The 20,822-nt window shown below is 39.6% G+C and overlaps 2 gene segments (V, D, J or C); both read left to right on the top strand.

The window, feature by feature from the left end:
- Positions 1-4,182: 4,182 nt before the first annotated feature.
- On the top strand, positions 4,183-4,793 carry LOC115077930. The segment is given in 2 exon segments: positions 4,183-4,295; positions 4,386-4,793. Coding segments are annotated over 2 exon segments (411 nt in total).
- Positions 4,794-11,582: 6,789 nt separating this feature from the next.
- Positions 11,583-12,140, top strand: LOC115078516. The segment is given in 2 exon segments: positions 11,583-11,674; positions 11,776-12,140. Coding segments are annotated over 2 exon segments (405 nt in total).
- Positions 12,141-20,822: the final 8,682 nt, after the last annotated feature.

Here is a 20,822-nt window from a genome sequence, read left to right as displayed (position 1 = left end):
TTCACAAAAAAAAAAAAAATAGTTCAAATTAAATACCAAATCAAAGGTTTCTGGCATGCAGGTTTGCAGAATTATATTAACTTTCAAAGGGGCTCTTTGATCTGGCCACACAGTTCAAGAAATCTACCACACATGTGCTATAAAGGAGAACAGGGCTTATTTGCATACTGAACATTTGTTAGGTTACCTGAGAAAGATTAAAACAGATACAATGCCCAAAGATTTTGCCAGTTTATTGTTTTCAGTATTTTGGCAGAGAAAATGCAATTAATTTTTCAAAAAAACTTAGATGAGAAGTGAGAAATGTTCTTAGTGATTATTATTATTTGTTTGTTTGTTTTGGTATTCAATCCATCCTTTTGAAACTGCCTAGAGTGGGTTACAAGCAACATTTACATATTAATATTTAGCATTTGTGCTCATTGACTGAGACTTGATGTCAGCTTATCTTTATGTGTAAGAAAACACTAAACATCAATTTTAAGAGTTTCCCATTAGTAGTTATCACTAAAGAAACAAAACAGTAGCATGGATACATTTACTAAGGACAATTACTCTAAGGAACTTGTATTTTGGAAGAAATCATATATTTATCCTTAACTTGTATGGAGAGGATATCTTTATAAGAAAGTCCCCAACTTGGCAGAATATTAGAGAAAATAATCTAGCTCTATATCTGAAAAGCATAATTTCTTGATGAGCTTAACAATGGCATAGGGACAGACTGAATTCTTTAGAGCTCTCACATGACCTGCAGTATTTGTTTGCAAGAAAATTAAATAAACTTTAATTACTGTAAATGCAATACACATTTCATAGGTTATTCACCAGCAAAGAAATAGAGGAAGTGGTTTCTTCTTCTCTTTTCTAGATGCAGGGTCAGTGGATGGACTAGACATTACTAAGTGCCACCTAGAGCAATGGTCCCCAACCCTGTCCTGGGGGCCCACCAGCCAGTCAGGTTTTCAGGATATCCACAATGAATATGCATGAGAGAAAATTTGCATGCACTACCTCCATAATATGTAAATTTTCTCTGACCTAGAGTACAGAAGGTGGGAGAGAGAGAGAGCATGAGAGCGAGAGAACAAACAAAGAAAGAATATATGGGTGGGGATGGGAGGTCACAGTATTTGTCCTCCTAGGGTGCCTACGACCCTTGCATTGGCCCTGCCTAGATGCAATTACAAGTTGTACATAAGAACATAAAAACATAAGAAATTACCATGCTGGGTCAGACCAAGGGTCCATCAAGCCCAGCATCCTGTTTCCAACAGTGGCCAATCCAGGCCACAAGAACCTGGTTTGGCCTCTGTTGGTTTTTATAATACATTTTTTATAATACATTTTTATAATAAATTACAGAAAATAATTATATTTTTTAAATGAGTAGCAACTGACTTCATATTTCTCCTATATCGCTTGTAATTTTTTTAAATGGTTATAAAATAGTTATAAAAATAAACTTCATATTCATTTTCAGCTGTTGGGAATTCATAGAAAATCTCTAAGAAAAGAGCACTAATGATCATTATACCTCAGTTTTAAATGATATCTTTATTTATAAATAATATGTGTGCACAAATAAATAACTGCCCAGGCATTTAAATATGTCACTATGCATAAATGTGTACATATTCAAACATAGTAACATAGGAATGACACAGAAAAGGACCAAATGGTCTATCTAGTCTGCCCAGCAAGCTTCTCTTGGTAATGTCTACCATGCTGTGTAGGTCACCTCAAGTTTCTCTTAAGGGTAGTCCATGCAGTTACCCCCAATCCTTATGATAAAGGTACAAATATTTACAATCAAAACCATAAAAATGTACTTCTAGCAACATTTTTACTGGATGAGGACCTTTCCAGAAAATTCCAGCAATGCTAACTTGCTTTGCTTTTGGACTTGGCTGTAGAAGCAGTCCTTATGTCTGCAAATCAATATCCCCAGACCATAAAACTCAGGGCCCATGTTGGTTGCCATCCAAATCCAATTCCCCTTTCTCCCACCATCAAAGAGAAGAGTGATGTTGCAGTTGTGTCAAAAGTATCAAGGCCTATTGATTGAGAGTAGTAATCCCTGTGCTATTGATAAGGGTAGTAACTGTCACACCGAGCAGGTTACTCATGCACAGATTTAAGAAAACGGATCACAGGCAGCTATAAAAATAGTATCTATAAATACTACCATTTCATTCTCACTCCTAACCTACAAGTCAATGATTAGGGCATATTTCCTTTATCCCATTCTGTCCAAAACCATTCAGCTCCGACAAATGAAGCATCATCTACCGGATGAATCATATTGCAGAAATTGTGGTGTCTGTGTACTGAAAGTTACCTCTAGAGCTGAATTCAGCCATAGGAAATTCGGAACCTTCAATTATTTAAACTAATATCTACTTGTAAAGCATCTTTGTTCCGAATCTCAGTAGCTTTCTTCTACATCTCAGTAGCATTCAGTACCTCTGTGGACGAATTAACATCCCAGTCTTGTAATTGCATAATAGAGAAAAAAAGACTACACTAATTTCAAAAGTGAATCTCTGAGATCCCATGTGGAAAAACTGTACTCAAAGTTCTTGAAATCATATATTCAATATCTCTCTATCCATGTTTCAATTATTCTGGAGTTAAAGTTTATCTTAAAACATTAATTAACCAGAAAAGATTACCATACTCATTTATCAGGTTTCTGTTAACAAAGCCCAATATATAAATTATACATTTTATTACATACAACAAGATATATCGATAGATAGATACATAGAGAGACAGAGACAGACAGAGACAAAGAGATAGAGGTATAGAGATAGAGAGACACATAGAGATAGAGAGACAGATATAGAGAGAGACAGAGAGAGACAGAGAGGCAGTCACAGAGAGATAGACAGATGGAGAGAGAGACAGACAGACAAAGAGATAGAGGTATAGAGATAGAGAGACACATAGAGATAGAGAGACAGAGAGGCAGGCACAGAGAGATAAAACAGATGGAGAGAGAGACAGACAGACAAAGAGATAGAGGTATAGAGATAGAGAGACACATAGAGATAGAGAGACAGAGAGGCAGGCACAGAGAGATAAAACAGATGGAGAGAGAGGCAGACAGACAAAGAGATAGAGGTATAGAGATAGAGAGACACACAGAGATAGAGAGATAGAGAGGCAGTCACAGAGAGATAAACAGATGGAGAGAGAAACAGACAGACAAAGAGATAGAGGTATAGAGATAGAGAGACACATAGAGATAGAGAGACAGAGAGGCAGTCACAGAGAGATAAACAGATGGAGAGAGAGACAGACAGACAAAGAGATAGAGGTATAGAGATAGAGAGACAGAGAGGCAGGCACAGAGAGATAAAAAGATGGAGAGAGAGACAGACAGACAAAGAAATAGAGGTATAGAGATAGAGAGACACACAGAGATAGAGAGGCAGTCACAGAGAGATAGACAGATAGACATAGAGAGATATAGAAAGAAAAACAGATACAGAGAGTCATAGAAATAGAGAGAGAGAGAAAGACAGATAGAAAGAGATACAGAGACAAAGATAGAGACAGATAGAGGGACAGAATGAGAGGGGGGGGGGAGGTTATTCAATTCCACCCGGAAGAGAATATCCTGGAATATGTGATCTGATTCCTGCAAGGAACACTCAACATTTAAATAAAGGAAATAGAAAAGAATTATATTGCTCATTCTCATTAATTTGTATCAGACAATATAAATTTAATCAATTAGGACATATGTGCAAACTTTGCTCATTATTTTCCCAAACATATTTTCACTACGTTTATTCCCTGGAAAATACAGAGTTTTAGCATTTTTTAGTTTTGAATCGCATAAAATAAGCTCGCCCCAAAGCGTTTGAAAACTGAATTTGGTTGCGAAACTCATTTTAAATATTTGTAGGGTTTTGTTTAATAACTGACTCACATTCATACACTGTCACATATTTTTTAGGGTAATTAGCATTTCTACTGTTGACCATAACAAAGAAATGTCAGATGCAACCTGTCCACTTTTTCTAGCTGAGTTCAAGTTGTTTTGTTCTTCGTACTCTGCAAATTATAATATGCAAATGAATTTATAATATGCAAATGAATGTATAATATGCAAATGAATTTAGAGCGTTTCCGCTTTAAAATCAAAGGCGACGCTTTTGTGAGCAGAGGCTCCTGCATCATTGATGGTCAGCCAAAGGATCGTTTCCTCTGCGCTGTAGCTTTCCGGGGATAGTCAAAAACTATGATTTTCTTATGTCTTCTGATTTTCCCATCGTACTTTTCCTGTAGGTATCTTTTTGTATCTCCCAAATTATGCACCATAATACTTTATTATTTGGAACTGGTCTTGTAAATCCTGTTTTCCTTATCCGTAGGTGTCTTCTCGAATATCGAATTGGTTCAGTCCAATGCAGAGGTTAAAAAGCCCGGGGAGTCTGTGAAGTTGTCCTGTAAAGCCTCAGGATTCACTTTCACTGATTACTGGATGGATTGGGTTCGCCAAGCACCCGGGGAAGGACTGGAGTGGGTTGGGCGCATTCACCCTGACCAGACAACGATACAGTACGGACCCGCTTTACAGGGTCATGCAATCATCTCCAGGATCAATTCCAACAGCATGATTTATTTACAAATCAATTCCCTGAAAGCTGAAGACACCGCCGTGTATTATTGTGCCCGAGAGCACAGTGGAAGGAAGTCTATGAGATGGCTGGCAAAAACGTTTCAAAACGGAACCTGGTGAATCCGGTGTAAAAAGCCCGGAGAGTCTGTGAAGTTGTCCTGTAAAGCCTCGGGATTCACTTTCACTGATTACTGGATGGATTGGGTTCGCCAAGCAACCGGGAAAGGACTGGAGTGGGTTGGGCGCATTCACCCTGACCAGACAACAACACATTATGGACCCGCTTTACAGGGTCATGCAATCATCTCCAGGATCAATTCCAACAGCATGATTTATTTACAAATCAATTCCCTGAAATCTGAAGACACCGCCGTGTATTATTATGCCCGAGAGGGCACATTAATTTCTTTCATCATAAATTCTCCCCTAACCATGAGAAACAGTTTTTTCCTCTCCTCCATCTGTTCAGCCGAATGTGAATCATGGAGTTAGATACCGAACATATTAGTGAGGAATTATTTACATCTCTAGTCAGGGCTAGCTAACTGCAAGAAACCAATAACAGAAATATTTTCATTAAACAAAATGCCACCTCTTTTCAGGTCACTGGAAGCATTTTTTTTTTTTTTGCATGAAATGGATCCTGCATGTCAGTAAGTTATCACGGGCCACAGCTCCCATGTGCATTTAACAGTTTAGTCATAGTTTGGAGGGGTAAGCAATGATTGCATAGGGATTTACAGTTTTAATCGCTTCTCATTAATCTGTGCAGGTCACATGTCTCGAAAATCAAGCTTCAACCCCAGGGCTCTCCTGCCATGCAATGCAGCTTCTCTGCTGTGAAGATTCATTTACTGTCCCTTTTAGCCTGCTTTTGTCACCACCCCTACATCGGCTGGGAATAGGGTTGCCAACTGGCTCCTGGTTTTCAGGACAGGCTGGTTTTACCCCCGTTGCCTGCATGGAGCAGTAGTCGTGCTTTTCCAGGGAAAGCAATAGGAAGATCAGAGCTACAAGTCCACGCCAGCAGTGAGAGTAAAACCAGGACTGGATGAACCTGTCCTGGAAATCTGGAGCCAGGTGGGAAACCCGTGCCATTCAGAGCACACAATTTGGGGGTTTGCTATGTAAAGCACAACCCTATCTGTTTCATAACATGTTCTGGAAAAAATGATCTTTTACAATTAAATAAAAAAAAAATACTGCTCATTTAATATATTTTAGAAATGTGTCTGTGTTATCTATTGGCCTCGCGCTTCGGGAAAGGCAGTTAATAAATCCAAAAATAAATAAAGCAGCCTCATTTAATACTGTATATGGTAGACTATAAACATAATATTTTCATAGGATTGTTTTAGAAGAGCTGTCATGTTTGGTAGATATCTCTGGATAACTGAAATGTTTCAAATATAAACATTTGATGATAGAAAACCTGGTGGAAGCCAAACTTCTGCACTACAGCACCCAAAGTTTCTAAATGAATTAAAAAAAGCAGCAATTAATTTTTCATCACCGTGTCCGGAATCCAAGCACAACCTTAATCCTGCAGCCTTTATACAAGCAGCGCTTGCAAATTCGGAAGCAAATTTCCTGTTAAATAATGGAGGAGTCTTTCATATCCTGTCCTGTTTTACTCAAACTGGGAGAGAATATTGCTAACGGGGAGAACTAAATAGAAAAAAAAACATTTCTCTACGGTCTTTCCTTTTCCTGTCAGTTTCCCTAGGTAAGGCGCTATAATGAGTGAATTAGCCTCACCTTCAAAAAAGCGCGGCGAAAAAAGATATATATAATATTTTGAAAAATGAATGTCAATATTTGCAGGCGTCATTTCCGATGTTCTACTCTTCCAGTCTGATCCAGCCCGAGGACTCTGTCCGGTTGCCTTTCTGACGTCCTCAAGCATTGGTTTCGCCAATCGCCAGGGACTGGACTCAATGGGTAGGGAGAGTTGGCCCAGAAGATGGGGAAACTTTCCATGCCGATATTCCTTATCACCACAGACAATTTATTTAGAAATGAAAAAGTCGGAAAAGTGAAGACAGCGCGGTTCATTATTGTCTGGAAGCCCCAGGGAAGGACACCCACCCAGCGTCCGCTTGCAAACCTTCCGCTGAGGGGCAGCAAAAGACTGAAAAATACTGAGCGTCCTATTAAACGAACTGGCTCGAAAGACATTGCTTTATTAACACCGACTGTGAAAGAGAGAAAAACCAAAACAAAGATCCCAAGGGAATTAAACGTTTTCTGCCAATGTGTATTTGGCCATCAATAACATTAAGAAACTGGCCATTCCATCCATTCTCCCTTTTTATAATTAGTATAAACACATTTAAAAAGGGTGATAAAATGTGATTGTTATTTTTGTACAGATTATATTAAAATATTTATCTCTTTAGAAGCTGATTACCTAAGTTATAGTAATAATGCTTACCTATCTTGCAGCCCTGTAGAGAGTTTGCAGAGATGAAATCTGTGTTTTCTAGCAACTAGATATAAGCACTTTATTTAAAATATACATTACTTCTTATACTTGGTCATCCAGGTTACTAAATTAGCATTAAGTAGAAAAGATGCATAATAACTCAGAAATATTAAATTAATTTACCCTTCGTCTTTGCTAAGCTATTTTTGAACTTTTTATTTGGTCTTGGCCTATCTTATTGGTTCCCTGTAACTATTTTCCATTGCACATCCTAGAAGGGCTAACAGTTGGGCAGTTTTCCAGGGGATGCTCACATATGTTCACATATCTGGTTCTCCTCCTATCTCAATGATAGAGATTATAATGTAAGAATTGCATTCCCCTTACCCAAGGTGTTCTTCAGGGATCTTCCCTCTCCTCCACACTTTTCAATATTTACTTATTGGCACTTTGCCGCCTTCTCTCTGACCTTGGCCTAAAGTTTTTCTTATATGCAGATGACATCCAAATCCTCATCCCTATTCAAGAATCACTCACCAAATATCTCCAGTTCTGGGAATCATGCCTTGCATCCATCAATACCCTACTCTCCAACCTCCACCTTGCTTTAAATGCCTCCAAAACAGAACTCCTCATAATGTCAAACCACCCAGACCGTACACCCCACTCTTCTTCTGACAACACCCCTCTCTCAAATGCCCTCCCCCACACCGTGAGAGACCTTGGTGTCTCCTTAGACCAACAACTAAATTTCAAACATCATATCAACACTATGATAAAGTGGGTTTCTTCAAACTCCACATCCTTAAAAAACTTAAACCTCTTCTCCATACTCAAGACTTCCGCACAGTACAGTACAGTACTTCAGATATTATCAAAATTGGATTATTGCAATTCCTTATTACTGGGCCTCCCCTTTTCCACTATTAAACCCCTTCAAATGTTGCAGAACGCCATGGCTAGGATTATAACAAATACCCATAAAGGTGACCACATCACCCCCATTCTAAAGGACCGTCATTGGTTACCCATTTCCTCCCGTATAAGATACAAAACTCTCACTATCCTTCATAATTACCTGCACAATCACAATCACCCTTGGTTCGATTTTGCGCCACACTTCCGCTCATCCAATCGTCCCACCAGAACCACCCTCGCAGGAACTCTCTATACCCCCACCCTTAAAACCGCACACCATGCTTTCGCCAGAGAAAGAGCCCTCTCTATTGCCGGCCCCTCCCTCTGGAATACCCTGCCCACAGAACTCCGATTAGAACCGCGCTTGCGCAAATTAAAAAAAAGAATTAAGACCTTACCCAGACTCGGACCAAACTTAGCTTGTGCCCTAAATTTTTGTACTCATCTGCAACGGTCATTGTTTAACGTATAATTTTACTACTCTTTTCTAGTCCCCTGAGTCTATTCCTTGCATCTTTCTCTTTTGCTCTTATTAGCCTTATCCCCATTCTTATCCCTCTCTCATTCCCTTTTGCAATTTCTTTCCAACCTGTTTGTATAATTTTTTTATAATTTTTGCTTGCGATCTCCTAACCCTCTCAGAGTGTACAGATTGTAAAGTTGTTATTATTGTACATATAATATGGTCTTATATTGTTTATACAATAAGGTGTATTTTGTTTATATAATAAGGTCTTATATTGTTTAGATAATAAGGTTACCCCTGCCTGTACCTCCTCTCAGGTACTGTTCCTATTTTGCCTTCCTCCTTTACTGCTTTCCTTCTCTGCTGCCGCTCCTTCTCCTCTCTTCTTGGCTGCTCCACCTTCCCCCTCCCGGTTTTTTTGTATTTTCCATCCTTTCTCAGTTATATTGTAAACCGGGGTGATGTTCCCACGATTGTCGGTATAAAAAAAGTTAATAAAATAAATAAATAAATAAAATATGTTTACTCCTGGTCAGTGCCTTTTGTACATAATTAGTGAGCCAGTTTGCTGCAAAGTCCAACCTTCTAATTGTGAAGCAGCTACTTTTAAGGGGTAAGGCCAAGGCTTAATTTGTGGTCCCGGCTCTTCTTTTCAGGTTTAAGAGGCAGAGCAGCAGGGGTGTTCTGCTCCAGCCCTTTCCCTCCAGGCAGCCTTCAGGGAAGAGGAGGAGAGAGGGTGAGCCTGAAGGACACAGAGAAGAGAACAGCTACTCAGCTCTCTAATCCAGCTCCTCCTCTCTTGTTCTCCCTCCTCCACCTTTTCTGTATTGCAGGTAACAGAAGGGTAGGGGTGATATTGAAGCAGATACTGCAGAGCAAAAAAGAAACTCAAAAAAAGGGTTTGAATTAGCACAAGTATGAAACCTGTGAGCAGTACTGCCAATTGTCAAGGCTTCAACACAGGCCTTGATGCATGGCACTACTGCTTACAAATTTCATATTTGTGCTAATTCAGCACCTTTTTGTGTCCACTATGGAGAGCGTAATTTCTGGCAGAACAATCCAGAATGGCATTCTGTCACCATGTTTCTGGGACCCAAGAAAGCGGAGCAGAACAAGGAGTGTATATCAATTCTGGATCCCCTGAGGAAACAGATCAGAGCCACTAGTTGTATGGATTATTTATGGTCGTGCAGCCCATGGAAGAAGCAGATAAGATCAGAGAGTTTGGAACTGCTTACCCTGAGACAAGGGCAGACACAGGGTATGCAGGCCCAGGTCCTACCTCTTTAGTTTCTCCTCCCATCCACAGTTCCACTTTTTTTTTTTTTGTCTGAGGTAAGAATATCATTTGGGTTTAACAATGTACGGTTCAAATTTTCACACAAAACCAGGGACCCCAGTGGATAATAAATTCTAAAAGGGATCAATAACAAGTTCTGGCACATCATTTAGATGTTGGAGACTTCTGTAACAAAATACCCCCTAGTAGTTGAAATGCAGTTCAGTATTGAAAAAGCTCCAATACAGTTCAACAAAGATGAAAAACGGGAAAAGGATGGAAATGAAGGAGGCAGTCTATGAATTGTACTAATAAATTCTTACACAGTTAAAACAAACTCATAATCATTTATCTTTAAAACTCTTCCTACTCTCTGGCCTAAAAGGAGTCTTAGTGGCCTGTTTCTTAATGTTATTGATGGCCAAATACACATTGGCAGAAAATGTTTAATGGATGTGGCCTAACATAAAGTCCACTTTTCCCAGTGAAATGCAAATGAATTATTTCACTTTCAAGAAAAAATTACTGCCATGCAAATGAAACATAGTAATGATGGCAGAAAAGGGCCAACTGGTCCATGCAGTCTGCCCAGCAAGCTTTTTATGGTAGTATTATCTGCCATGCAAATGAAACATAGTAATGATGGCAGAAAAGGGCCAACTGGTCCATGCAGTCTGCCCAGCAAGCTTTTTATGGTAGTATTATCTGCCATGCAAATGAAACATAGTAATGATGGCAGAAAAGGGCCAACTGGTCCATGCAGTCTGCCCAACAAGCTTTTTATGGAATATTATCTGCCATGCCACGCAGCTTACCCCCATGTTTCTCTTAAACATGCTTCTTACACATTTTTTAAATTAGACCTTTTTAAGGACCCTCCAGTTCTATACTTTGTCATTCACTGGGAAGGCAAACACACTCATTTGTGACAGAAAGACAAAAAGGAAAACTCACTAAAAGCTTCCAACTATGGAAACTAGAAAGAAACCCTTGGCCGCCTGAGTATTCTTCAAAATATTTGCAAAGTAAGGACCTGACTTACTGTGCTGTTTTCCCTTTGACATGGAATGATGAATAAGCCTTAGTAAATGACCCGCAAAGACTGACTTTGAGCTTGCTTTATAGCTCTTGAGTATTCAGAGAGGAACTCTACATTTTAAAGCTAGAATTCGTTTATCCAGAGCAAGAAAAACGCTATCATAGAGGTAGAATCTAACACCGGGTCTGGGGGCAGTGAAGACGCTCTCAGTTTAGGTCTTTATTACCCAATCCTTAGTACATTCCATCTATAATTCCTCTCTCATTAAGAGGTTATTGTGGTCCTTCAGAAATAAATCATGCATTTACTGCCAATGAAGACCCATCATTATGTTATTATTTATTTTTTCCAAGTTCTATTTACCTTGTTCATTGTAAGACATTATTCTAAATACTGTCAATCTATTGTTGTAATGTAAACCGAAGTGATTAGTAACTTTGTTACCAGAACTTCGGTATATAAAACTGTTAAATAAATAAAATAAATACATTTTCTGAAGAAATGCTTGTGTGTACGATAATTATGACATGGCCTGGACACTGTGAAAATGTTAGCCATTCAATTTCCGTGGCTTCCATCCTCTTTGCAATGACTAGCTAAAGATTTTGTTGTTCAGGTTTTCTCTAAAAGGCAGACTATAAGTCTGTAAATCAGAATAAAGATGCAGTAAACTAAGAGATCTTTGCACATCCTTACCACAATATGCGTTTTCTCTAGGATTTGAATTTTCTTTTTATGTATTAGCACGAGGCTATGCAAATTCATTCGCTACATTTCCTGCTTAAAAGCTCAGACAGACTTTTTCAAGTCAAAACATTTGACATTCTTCTTGCAGTGGGATCCTGTGTGATTACATCTTTATAATTTAGAAATGATAGTTTTACTGCAGCTACTCCTCTTCCTAATGTCAGGTCAGTATTCTCATGTGTCACTGCAGAGAAGGAGAAATAATTGTATTTTTCATTCTGTATTGTCTTAATCTTTTTTTTCTTCTTTTCTTTTTATCAAACAGGCGTAGAGTCAGGTGTGGTACTTCTACAGTCGGCTGCAGAAACTAAAAAACCAGGCGAGTCTTGCAGACTGTCCTGCCAAGCCTCAGGATTCACTTTTAGCGACTACTGGATGAGCTGGGTTCGGCAGGCATCCGGGAAAGGACTGGAATGGGTGGGAGAAATCAATCAGGACTCGGGCACTATCCGTTATTCACAAACGGTGCAAGGCAGATTCACCATCTCCAGAGATAATGCCAACAGTATGCTGTATTTACAAATGAACAGCCTGAAAACTGAAGACTCTGCTGTGTATTACTGTGCGAGACACAGTGGAAGGAAGTCTATGAGATGGCTGGCAAAAACGTTTCAGAACGGAACCTGGTGAATCAGGTGTAAAATGATCAGTAACTGCACTGAGACGTTTTAATGCATATTAAATACAATAACCTACATTAAATACTCGCCATAGAAATTTTACTTTATTGCTTTAATCCACATTGACATTAATGGGGCTTAAACCAAATGACAAAAAAAATTACAATGACAAGTAACAAACAAATACATGCCATTCTAATCATGAATAATTAATACGGGTGAGGACTTTTTCTTTTTTTGCATTAACCAACACAACATGCATTACCCCACTGATAATGCTAAAACTTAACTACACCTGAGAGTTGCATTAAAGGTTTAGCATGAACTTTGTCAGCTTGTGCAGGCCCCGATATGGGCTCACACTGGGCCTTTCTTACCTGCTGAGTGATGCCTTCAAAGGACTTCGATGGACCTTATCTTCAGCATTTCCTCCTCCACCCTATGTGCATTAAAAAAAATGCTTCTGTGTCCAACTCTACCTCATGGCTCCCACCCTTCAAGTTAGGATTCCTTGATCATCCCCACTGGCACTTCCACCCACTGGTACCCCTCCAGTGCTGTAAGGATAAGATCTACCCTCTGGGTCTGGCTTTCCTCCTGAATATGTAGGTTAAATGTGTGTGAGAGGTCATCTGGTGCCATTTTGCATATTGGGAAGCAGCGGGACAGGATGGAGTGCTCTCTCCCACCTCTAGCATTGCTTTTGGAAAACTTTGGAATGGAAAAGCAGCACAAGAGCTGGAGCAAATCTCTTGACTGCAGCCTTGTATTCAGAGAATAGGAATTCCCTGGGGAAGATGGAGACTCCATAACCCCTTGTTCACATCACTCCATAGATGAGAGGCATGGGAGATTGAAGCATTACATCCCCTTGATGGCAGCACTTGGGATGGTGGGGGAATAAGGCCGGAGACACCCTCAATCAGATGCTGCCCTAGTTGGCAATGGTAATGGAGGTGCATTATAGATGGCAGCACTAACGCATATGCATATTTTAATGGCCAATTTTACAAATCATAGTACATAGATCCTCAAAACAATACTTAGATGACTTAGATGTTTTCAAGTCATTAGGCCCAGATAATATGCGTGTTGGAATACTCAACAGATATGGCAGATACATTAGCTATGATTTCTGAGAATTAATACAGGAAGAGTGATGTTCCAGAGAACGGATAAAGGTTAAAAAAATATTTCTCCCTTACGTTTAGCACAAAAAATACTTAGAAATAACCCTATAGGCTTAATTTAAATGATGTAGGTACTGGACACTTCCAAATTTCCCATTCAGGCCTATAGCTCTCCTTTGGATATGCAGTATGAGGTCTTGTTGTTTCAGCCATGCAGAGGATTTGGGGTAGGGAAGGGGACAGTTTTATAGATGTTGGAAAAGCACTAGAGTTAGCATGAATGAAACCAGAAGAAAAATAATAATTTTCCTGTTCCTCTAATAAAGCTTTAATTTATGTAATTATAGTAATTTATAAACTGCCTTCCAGATCACAGATCACTCAAAGCCTGCAAAGAATGTAAAAGATTCAAAATCCAATCAAACCTATCTCTATATATTATAAACTACAAAGTAAATAAATAATAACCATTTCTGTATCTCTCTCTCTCTCTCTCTCTTTTATATATATATATATATATATATATGGCAGACTGGCTAAATCTTCCGTGGGTTCCCTATTTCCTTATTGCCACTAGCCATGCTACCATCTGATGAACTTTAAGGGGTTCCTATTGAAAAGATCTACATTCGAACCTTATGGATTATAAATAAGCGGAGTCTGCATTCGTGGAGAAATTGGTTCTAGTGAAGTTTTCAGTGATATCTTGTTGAAGACGAACAAAGCGGCTTGCTTTAATATTAGAAACAACTGTAATGTATGCTCCTTGAGCATCGCGATACTTTATTATCCAGCAGTTCACAGTGAATACATTTCATGGATCAAGCACTTTAAGAGACCATTTGAAATGGGAGTGAGACTTGCTATACCGCTATGATTTGGTTGAGCCATTAATGACGGTCATTGTATGAAATTGCCATAGATTTAATGTATGTTTCCCCTGAAGAAGCCTTCAACTAGGCGAAACAAAGGTCTTTCTTTGGGGTTTGTTTAACAGGTCTTTTTAGGGCATAAACGCATTTCTTTGTTCATGCATTGGATAATAACATAGGTTTATTATCATTTTTGACATATTATTAGGAGGGCTGTGGAGATTGCCTCTACCAGTTTGAAGTGTTGTGAGAAGGATATGTCTGTGGTTAGTCTGCTCCTATTTGATTTTGAGAATTGTTTCGCTTGGTTAAAGTACATGTAAAGCAATGCTCGAAACCAAATAAGAGCAGACTTATTATTGAATTCAAATGTTTGTTTCAACAAAATGTGATGATACTCTTATAATAGTTGTTTTTTTTAAGTAAGCCCTGCATTTTTTCCCCCTGAAGAAGCCTTTTCAGGAGAAACAGAGGCCTTTGTTGGGGAGAGAAAATTGACAATTGTGACTGCCCAAAGAGGAACAACTAATTGCTGAGCAAGTTCCATATAATTATGATTCTGTAGTAAGAATGGATTGAGTGTAACATCTATTGTCTAGCTCCTAGGAGACATCTATATAACTTTTTGAGCTTCAGAGTTTATTCACCTTTTGTAGATGTATTTATGTATTTTGTTGACATGTTTGTCATGTACTATTTAAGATATGTGCTAAAAGTGTAATAAAAATTGTTTTATTAATGTAGCAGTGATTCATATGGATATGTGTTTATGATTTAGATAAGAGAGGCACTTTAATTACAAATGTACACTTTATATATTTTTATATGATTCGGGGGAGGCAGTGACTGCGTTGGGCTCTGAGGAGAGAGAGCGATCAAGTGATGCGGGGATGACGTCACCGCCTAGGGAGTCTGGACATCCTTCCATCTGCCTTGCCAGAACCCCACCTGCAAGATGGTGGAGCACTGGGCAGCAATGAGAGGGGAAGGGGAGGAACAAATTATTAGGATAACTGGAGGATTCGGGTGTGGGAAGTAATTGTACATAGGAGACTGGAAAGCTGCAGATGTCCACTCCCCATCGCCACTCATACACACAAACACATACATACAGACACACACACACTAACACACCCGGCTTGCACAATCCCACACCACGGCCACACACACACACACACACAAACCCCTCCCCAACCCTGGCCACGCTTACACACATCCATGTACACTCAGCCCCCAATGTCACCACTCCTAGAGACCCCATCTGCCAATACAACTCACCACCCTCAACAGAGCAATGCTCATACCCTGCAATCTACCATACCCGTCATTTATGTAGGGGCTTTTCTACTGGTCAGCAATAGTAAAGGGCGTTCAAATCATTCGGACTGCAGAAGATTGCACAAAGATAATTTCCTTCGTCTAAATTCCACACTTATTTGCAATTTGGTAGAGGATATTAACTCCTCTTTCCGAAACAAATAATGTTCATGTCAGTACTTCATGGTCTGTTAGCTCTTCTTTATGCGATTTGAATATTTCATGCAAATAAGCTGGCAGTGATTTCTGTTTAAAAAGATTAGACAACTATCTCGTACGGAAAACTGAACATATGTTTCTGAACCATTCGCTTCTCAAATCTAAATAAGAATATATTATGAAGTTGCTCATTTTTCTTTTCTTGCTGGTCATCCCGTTATGTAAGAACCAACTAATGATCGCTGAGAGTAAATCATTGTTTATTGGATTAAACTCTTCTTTCTCATAATATTTCTTTCTATTACTTTTTCTTTTCTTTTTCTTTTCAGGTGTCTTTTCTCAAATAAAATTGGATCAGACCGGAACTGGATCTCTTAAGCCCACCGATACCCTTAGCCTGACCTGTAAAGTCACCCGTTACGCTCTCACCACGGGTTATTAGTGGTACTGGATCCGATAGTCCACTGGAAAGGGACCGGAATATTTGGAGCACGTAACTAGCACCGGTGGCACAGGCTATGCACCATCTTTCCAAAACAGGATCAGCATCTCCAGAGACACTTCTAAAAATGAGTTCTCGGTACAACTGACTGGCATGAGAACCGAAGACACCGGCACTTACTACTGTGCCAGAGACCGGGATCACATGGCAAAAACCTCAATAAGCACTTTTTTTTATTGCACTACTTAGTTGAGTCGCTTCCCTAAACTCAGTTCTACGGTTCAACATTGTCGCTCAATATTGGATAAGCCACGCCTTCATCATCCTCTTCCTAGCGCTCAGTATTATCCAGATACATTTTTTAGATCATTACGAATTTAGTTTTCCATTTTCCTGTGTGGTTAGGTTCATGGTAATAAAATCAGCAAGAAAGTGTTACTTGGAAAGAATCAGCGTTCACTAAAAGCTTGAAACTTCATTTCTTTCTTCCAAACTGATGAAACCCTTAAAATGAAAAACAAAACCCCCATTATCCAGATCCTGTGCGAATAAAGGAAAAGTAAGGTACAGCTAGCAATATCATTTCCCATTCAAGAGCTAGTTTGCTTCCCTTTCTAATGCAGTTGACCAATTTCCCTAATTACAAACGACCTGAGATAAGGGGGCAGCTAACTAGTGCTCTCCGGATCTTGCTGAATGTATCAGACAGAACATTATTAAGCAACAAGCAGCAAACGAATCGGGCCTCATTTTCTAAAGTATTGCAGGCCTGCGATACTTTAGAAAATCGCGCTAACGGGGGGGCGGGGCCGAAGCGGGGGGGCTGTCCGGCAGCGATCGCACCGCCGCGGTGCGATCGCTGCCGGCATCGCGCCCAATAACTACACCATAGAAGGTGTAGTTATTGGGCGCGAAATAGAGAGCGAAAAGGGCCTTACCTTTTCGCTTGGCGCGCTGTCCTCGCGAAGTCGACCCCGGTGACGCCCCCGACTCCTCCTCTTCCGGGGCCGACTCCGCCCCGATTTCAGTAGCGCAGACCTGCGATAGCTTTGGAAAATGAGGCCCTATGCTGTACCTAAGGGGGTCACCCCATCTCTCCAGACCAAATGAATGTGTTAATGCGATAATTGGAAAATAAATGGAAAACTATACTCACCGTAGAGAGATAACACGTTTCCGGTTTAATGACAGAGAGATGTGGTAATATATTCATGTTGATAATGCTCATGTTAATAATTATAGCACCATACAAGACTAGGCACATTAGTCAATGAATAGATTCATATCTGGCATAAATCTTTGAACTCATATGGGAGGTAATCCTTATAAAACTCCATAATCTCTGAGAGTTAAAAAATGTGCTCACTTCCGATCTACCATATCTGAGGCGCTCATAGCAGAGATAACGCATTCTTTGAAAGAGTTGGATGACTCTGCCTCCTCCATGTTTCTAGAGTGCTTCCCTCCAATTAATTTCTTCTTTTTTTTTCCAGTCTCCATTCGGAGGTGATCCAAGTTCTATTTGGTTCTACTTGGTGTGTCTAACTATTATGTGTCAGATGAAGAACTTGCTGATCTTTGCTATCGAATTTGTTTTAAATCTGCCTGCTGTTAATTTCATTGAGAGTCTCCTTATGGAAGTATTGTTTCAACTGATAAAAAAAAAATCCTTTATTTACCTTTTCCAACTCACTCTTGATTTTATAACTTCTGTCATGTCCCCTGGCAACCTTATCTTTTCCAAATTTTAGGCCTTTCTTCATAGGGGAATCGTTCCATTCTCTTTATCATATTCGTTATCCTACTCTTCCTCATTTTCTAGTTCTGCTCTGTCTTTTTTTTAGATGGGGTGACCAGAACTGCATCCAATACTCAAGGACAACATGATATTCTATGTTTTATTCTCCATTAAATGTCATCTGCCATTCAGATGCCCAATCTTGCAATGTTCTTTTTCTCTTCCTCACAGTCCACTGCTGTTTTAACAATTGTGAATAATTTTGTATGGTCTGCAAATCTGTTTACCTCACTCATTGTTCCCTTTTCCAGCACAGCATAGGTCCCAGTGAAGATTCTTCAGACACCTCACTAATGACCTCTTTCCATTTTGAAATCCATTTAGTCCTATTCTCTGTTTCCTGATATCAGTCCACAATAGGTCACTGCCTCTTACATAACAGGCACACAGAGCCTATGCCCTTAGCCTCTACCTCAGAGCCCCGAGTCTCCTTCAGCAGCTGTTGGGCCATGAAGAAAAATGGGAGAAGCCCTGCAGGAATGCCACAGACCCATCCTGCAGAGGCTGAAGAAAAGGCCCAGCAGACTGCAGGTGACCAAAAAAGAGGCCAGATTTTGTCTAGCAGGCCACTGTGGACCCCATTCTGCACTAGACATGGAAGAGGTCAGACCTAGCCTGGTACACCACTGTGGATCCCAACCCATGATGGTGGAAGAATAGACCCAAAAGAGAAGAGTGAGAGCATGTGTGTGTGTGTGTGTGTGTGTGTATGTGTGTGTGAGAGAGAGAGAGAGAGAGAGAGAGAGAGAGAGAGAGAGAGAGAGCTTGTGAGAGTTAGAGCATTTGTGAAAGAAGAAGCCTGTGGGAGTGAGATCATGGGGGGGGGGGGGGGGGAGAAGTGTGTGAGAGAGAGAGAGGGAGCCTGTGAGAGTGGAAGCCTATACATGTTTGAGAGAGAGAGAGAGAGAGAAAGAGAGCATGTAGGTGTGAGGATTACTGTGGGAGTGAGTAAGAGAAGGAGATTGTGTGAGACATGTGTGTGTGAGAGATGTGTTTGTTAAAGAATGTGTGTAAATGACAGAACAAGGATAAAGTCCTGCAGTTAGTGTGTTATGGTGTAGCAGGTACTGTTTTTCAGGTTTTCAATTTATTACACACTGCTCCTGCTAGTGGAGGGAGCTTGTGTTGCTGTTAGTGAATTGAATATTATTTTTCTATAATGAGTGCTAAGGGGAAATGTCCTTGTTCTGCTCTGCACCCTTTGTTGGGGGAGTTTCAGTGAATGCTCGATATCTTAAAAACTGGAGGTGCAGGGTTTGTATTGGGATTCTGTCCAATTCTGTATTGATCCCAAACTTCACTCCCATATAGAAGAAATTTTATTGATTGATGCTATCAAATAATTTCAGTGGTAATTTTACCAGACAGTTTCAACTGTCTGGTAAAATTTAGAAAGTCCTTCTGTTTAGAGATGCCACTGACATACATGCCCAACATTGTAGGACAATGGTGCAAAGTTTTTGTAATGGTGTCTTCTGCATTATGAGTGGGGGTGCTCTGTCTCTGTATGTACAGAATTTGTAAGAAGCAGATGTGAAGAGAGCCATTGGACTTCCACCAGGATCGAACTGTCACAGCTCATTAAGGGAGGCTCCATAATAACAGTTGTATGGGATCCTGAAATAGAGATCATTTCTGTAATGTCCAATTGTATGTTTATAAAGATTGTTCTTGGGGGAGGGAAAGCTGATGATCATGATTAATTATCAAAATTTTGGGGGAAGGGAAGAGGAGGTCTTATGGGCTTGTTACCCAGATCTTTTAGATACCTAGCAATGCCTCTCTCCCATCATTTTTAATTTCCTAAGGAGTATCTCATGGAGGACTTTGCCAGATTCCTTTAAAAAATCCAAATACATTTTCCAACTGGCTCACCTTTATCTTCCTATTTATTTACATCTTTAAAAAAATCTAATAGATTTGTAAGGCATGACTTCCCTTTGCTAAACCAGTGTTGCCTCTTCCCCAGTAAGTTATGTCTATCTGTATAGCCAGTAACTCTTTTTATTTTGCCCAGCACCAATGCCAGGCTCACCAGTCTATGATTTTCCATATCAACCCTGGAGCCCTTTACAAAATTGGAATTACAGTGGCCACCCTTAACAAACTGTGGCTGTTATAAACATAGAATATTAATAGTAACAGGTTTACAGTTTCATGTTAGTTCTTCCAGAACTCGGGGGTTAATATCTGGTCATTTGGTTTCTCACTTTGATCTATTGCATCTTCCATCATCACAGAGATTTGCTTTAGTTGCTCAGAATCATCGCCATCAAAAAATGTTTCTAGTGTGGGTCTGTTCCCACCATCCTTCTCATAGAAATAAATGCAAAGCACTAATTCAGTTTTTCTGTATTTTCCTGTCGTTTCTGAGCGACCCTTTTTTCCTTGGTTATCCAGTAACATTTTTTGATGGTTTCTGAATTGGCCCAATAAAAGTTCTCTCAACCTGAATAGAATCCATAATTACAATGGGAACATATTCGGCAATAAATAATGTCCACTAGAAGTAGGTTTTGTTTGTTTGATTTAAATGTGTTAAGATTTTGTGGGAGGGCTCAACATAAACTTTTGTTGATTTTACAGTATGAGAACAGAGATAACTTATCAAGGAAATAAATGTATGATTGATCCAGAGATATCGGAAAGGAGAAAACGTGATAATACAGAGTTCAGAAATAAAATCAAAACACAAATAAGGGGTAGATTTGCAGCATTTGAAATTACCCATAAAATGAAAGACTAGAAAAATAGACATAAAATGTTTAGGCTCGTTCACTGAGGCTGCAGGTGGCGAGGTATTATTATACGGTTTATTCATTAACATGTTCTGCATTCCAAAAGAAAGGCTTCTAAAGACATTTATGGCTTGAGAAAGTCAACAATCAAGAACTGGAGTGAACAGACAGACTTACAATATAATAAAGAAGCAATGAATGTATGTAGAAAAGTATAAAGCAACTGTCCAAATAGA

The sequence above is a fragment of the Rhinatrema bivittatum genome, chromosome 16 (genome assembly GCF_901001135.1).
Source record: "Rhinatrema bivittatum chromosome 16, aRhiBiv1.1, whole genome shotgun sequence".
Taxonomy (NCBI): domain Eukaryota; kingdom Metazoa; phylum Chordata; class Amphibia; order Gymnophiona; family Rhinatrematidae; genus Rhinatrema; species Rhinatrema bivittatum.
The sequence above is the reverse complement of the archived record's forward strand: the minus strand, read 5'-3'. Positions and strand labels throughout refer to the sequence as shown.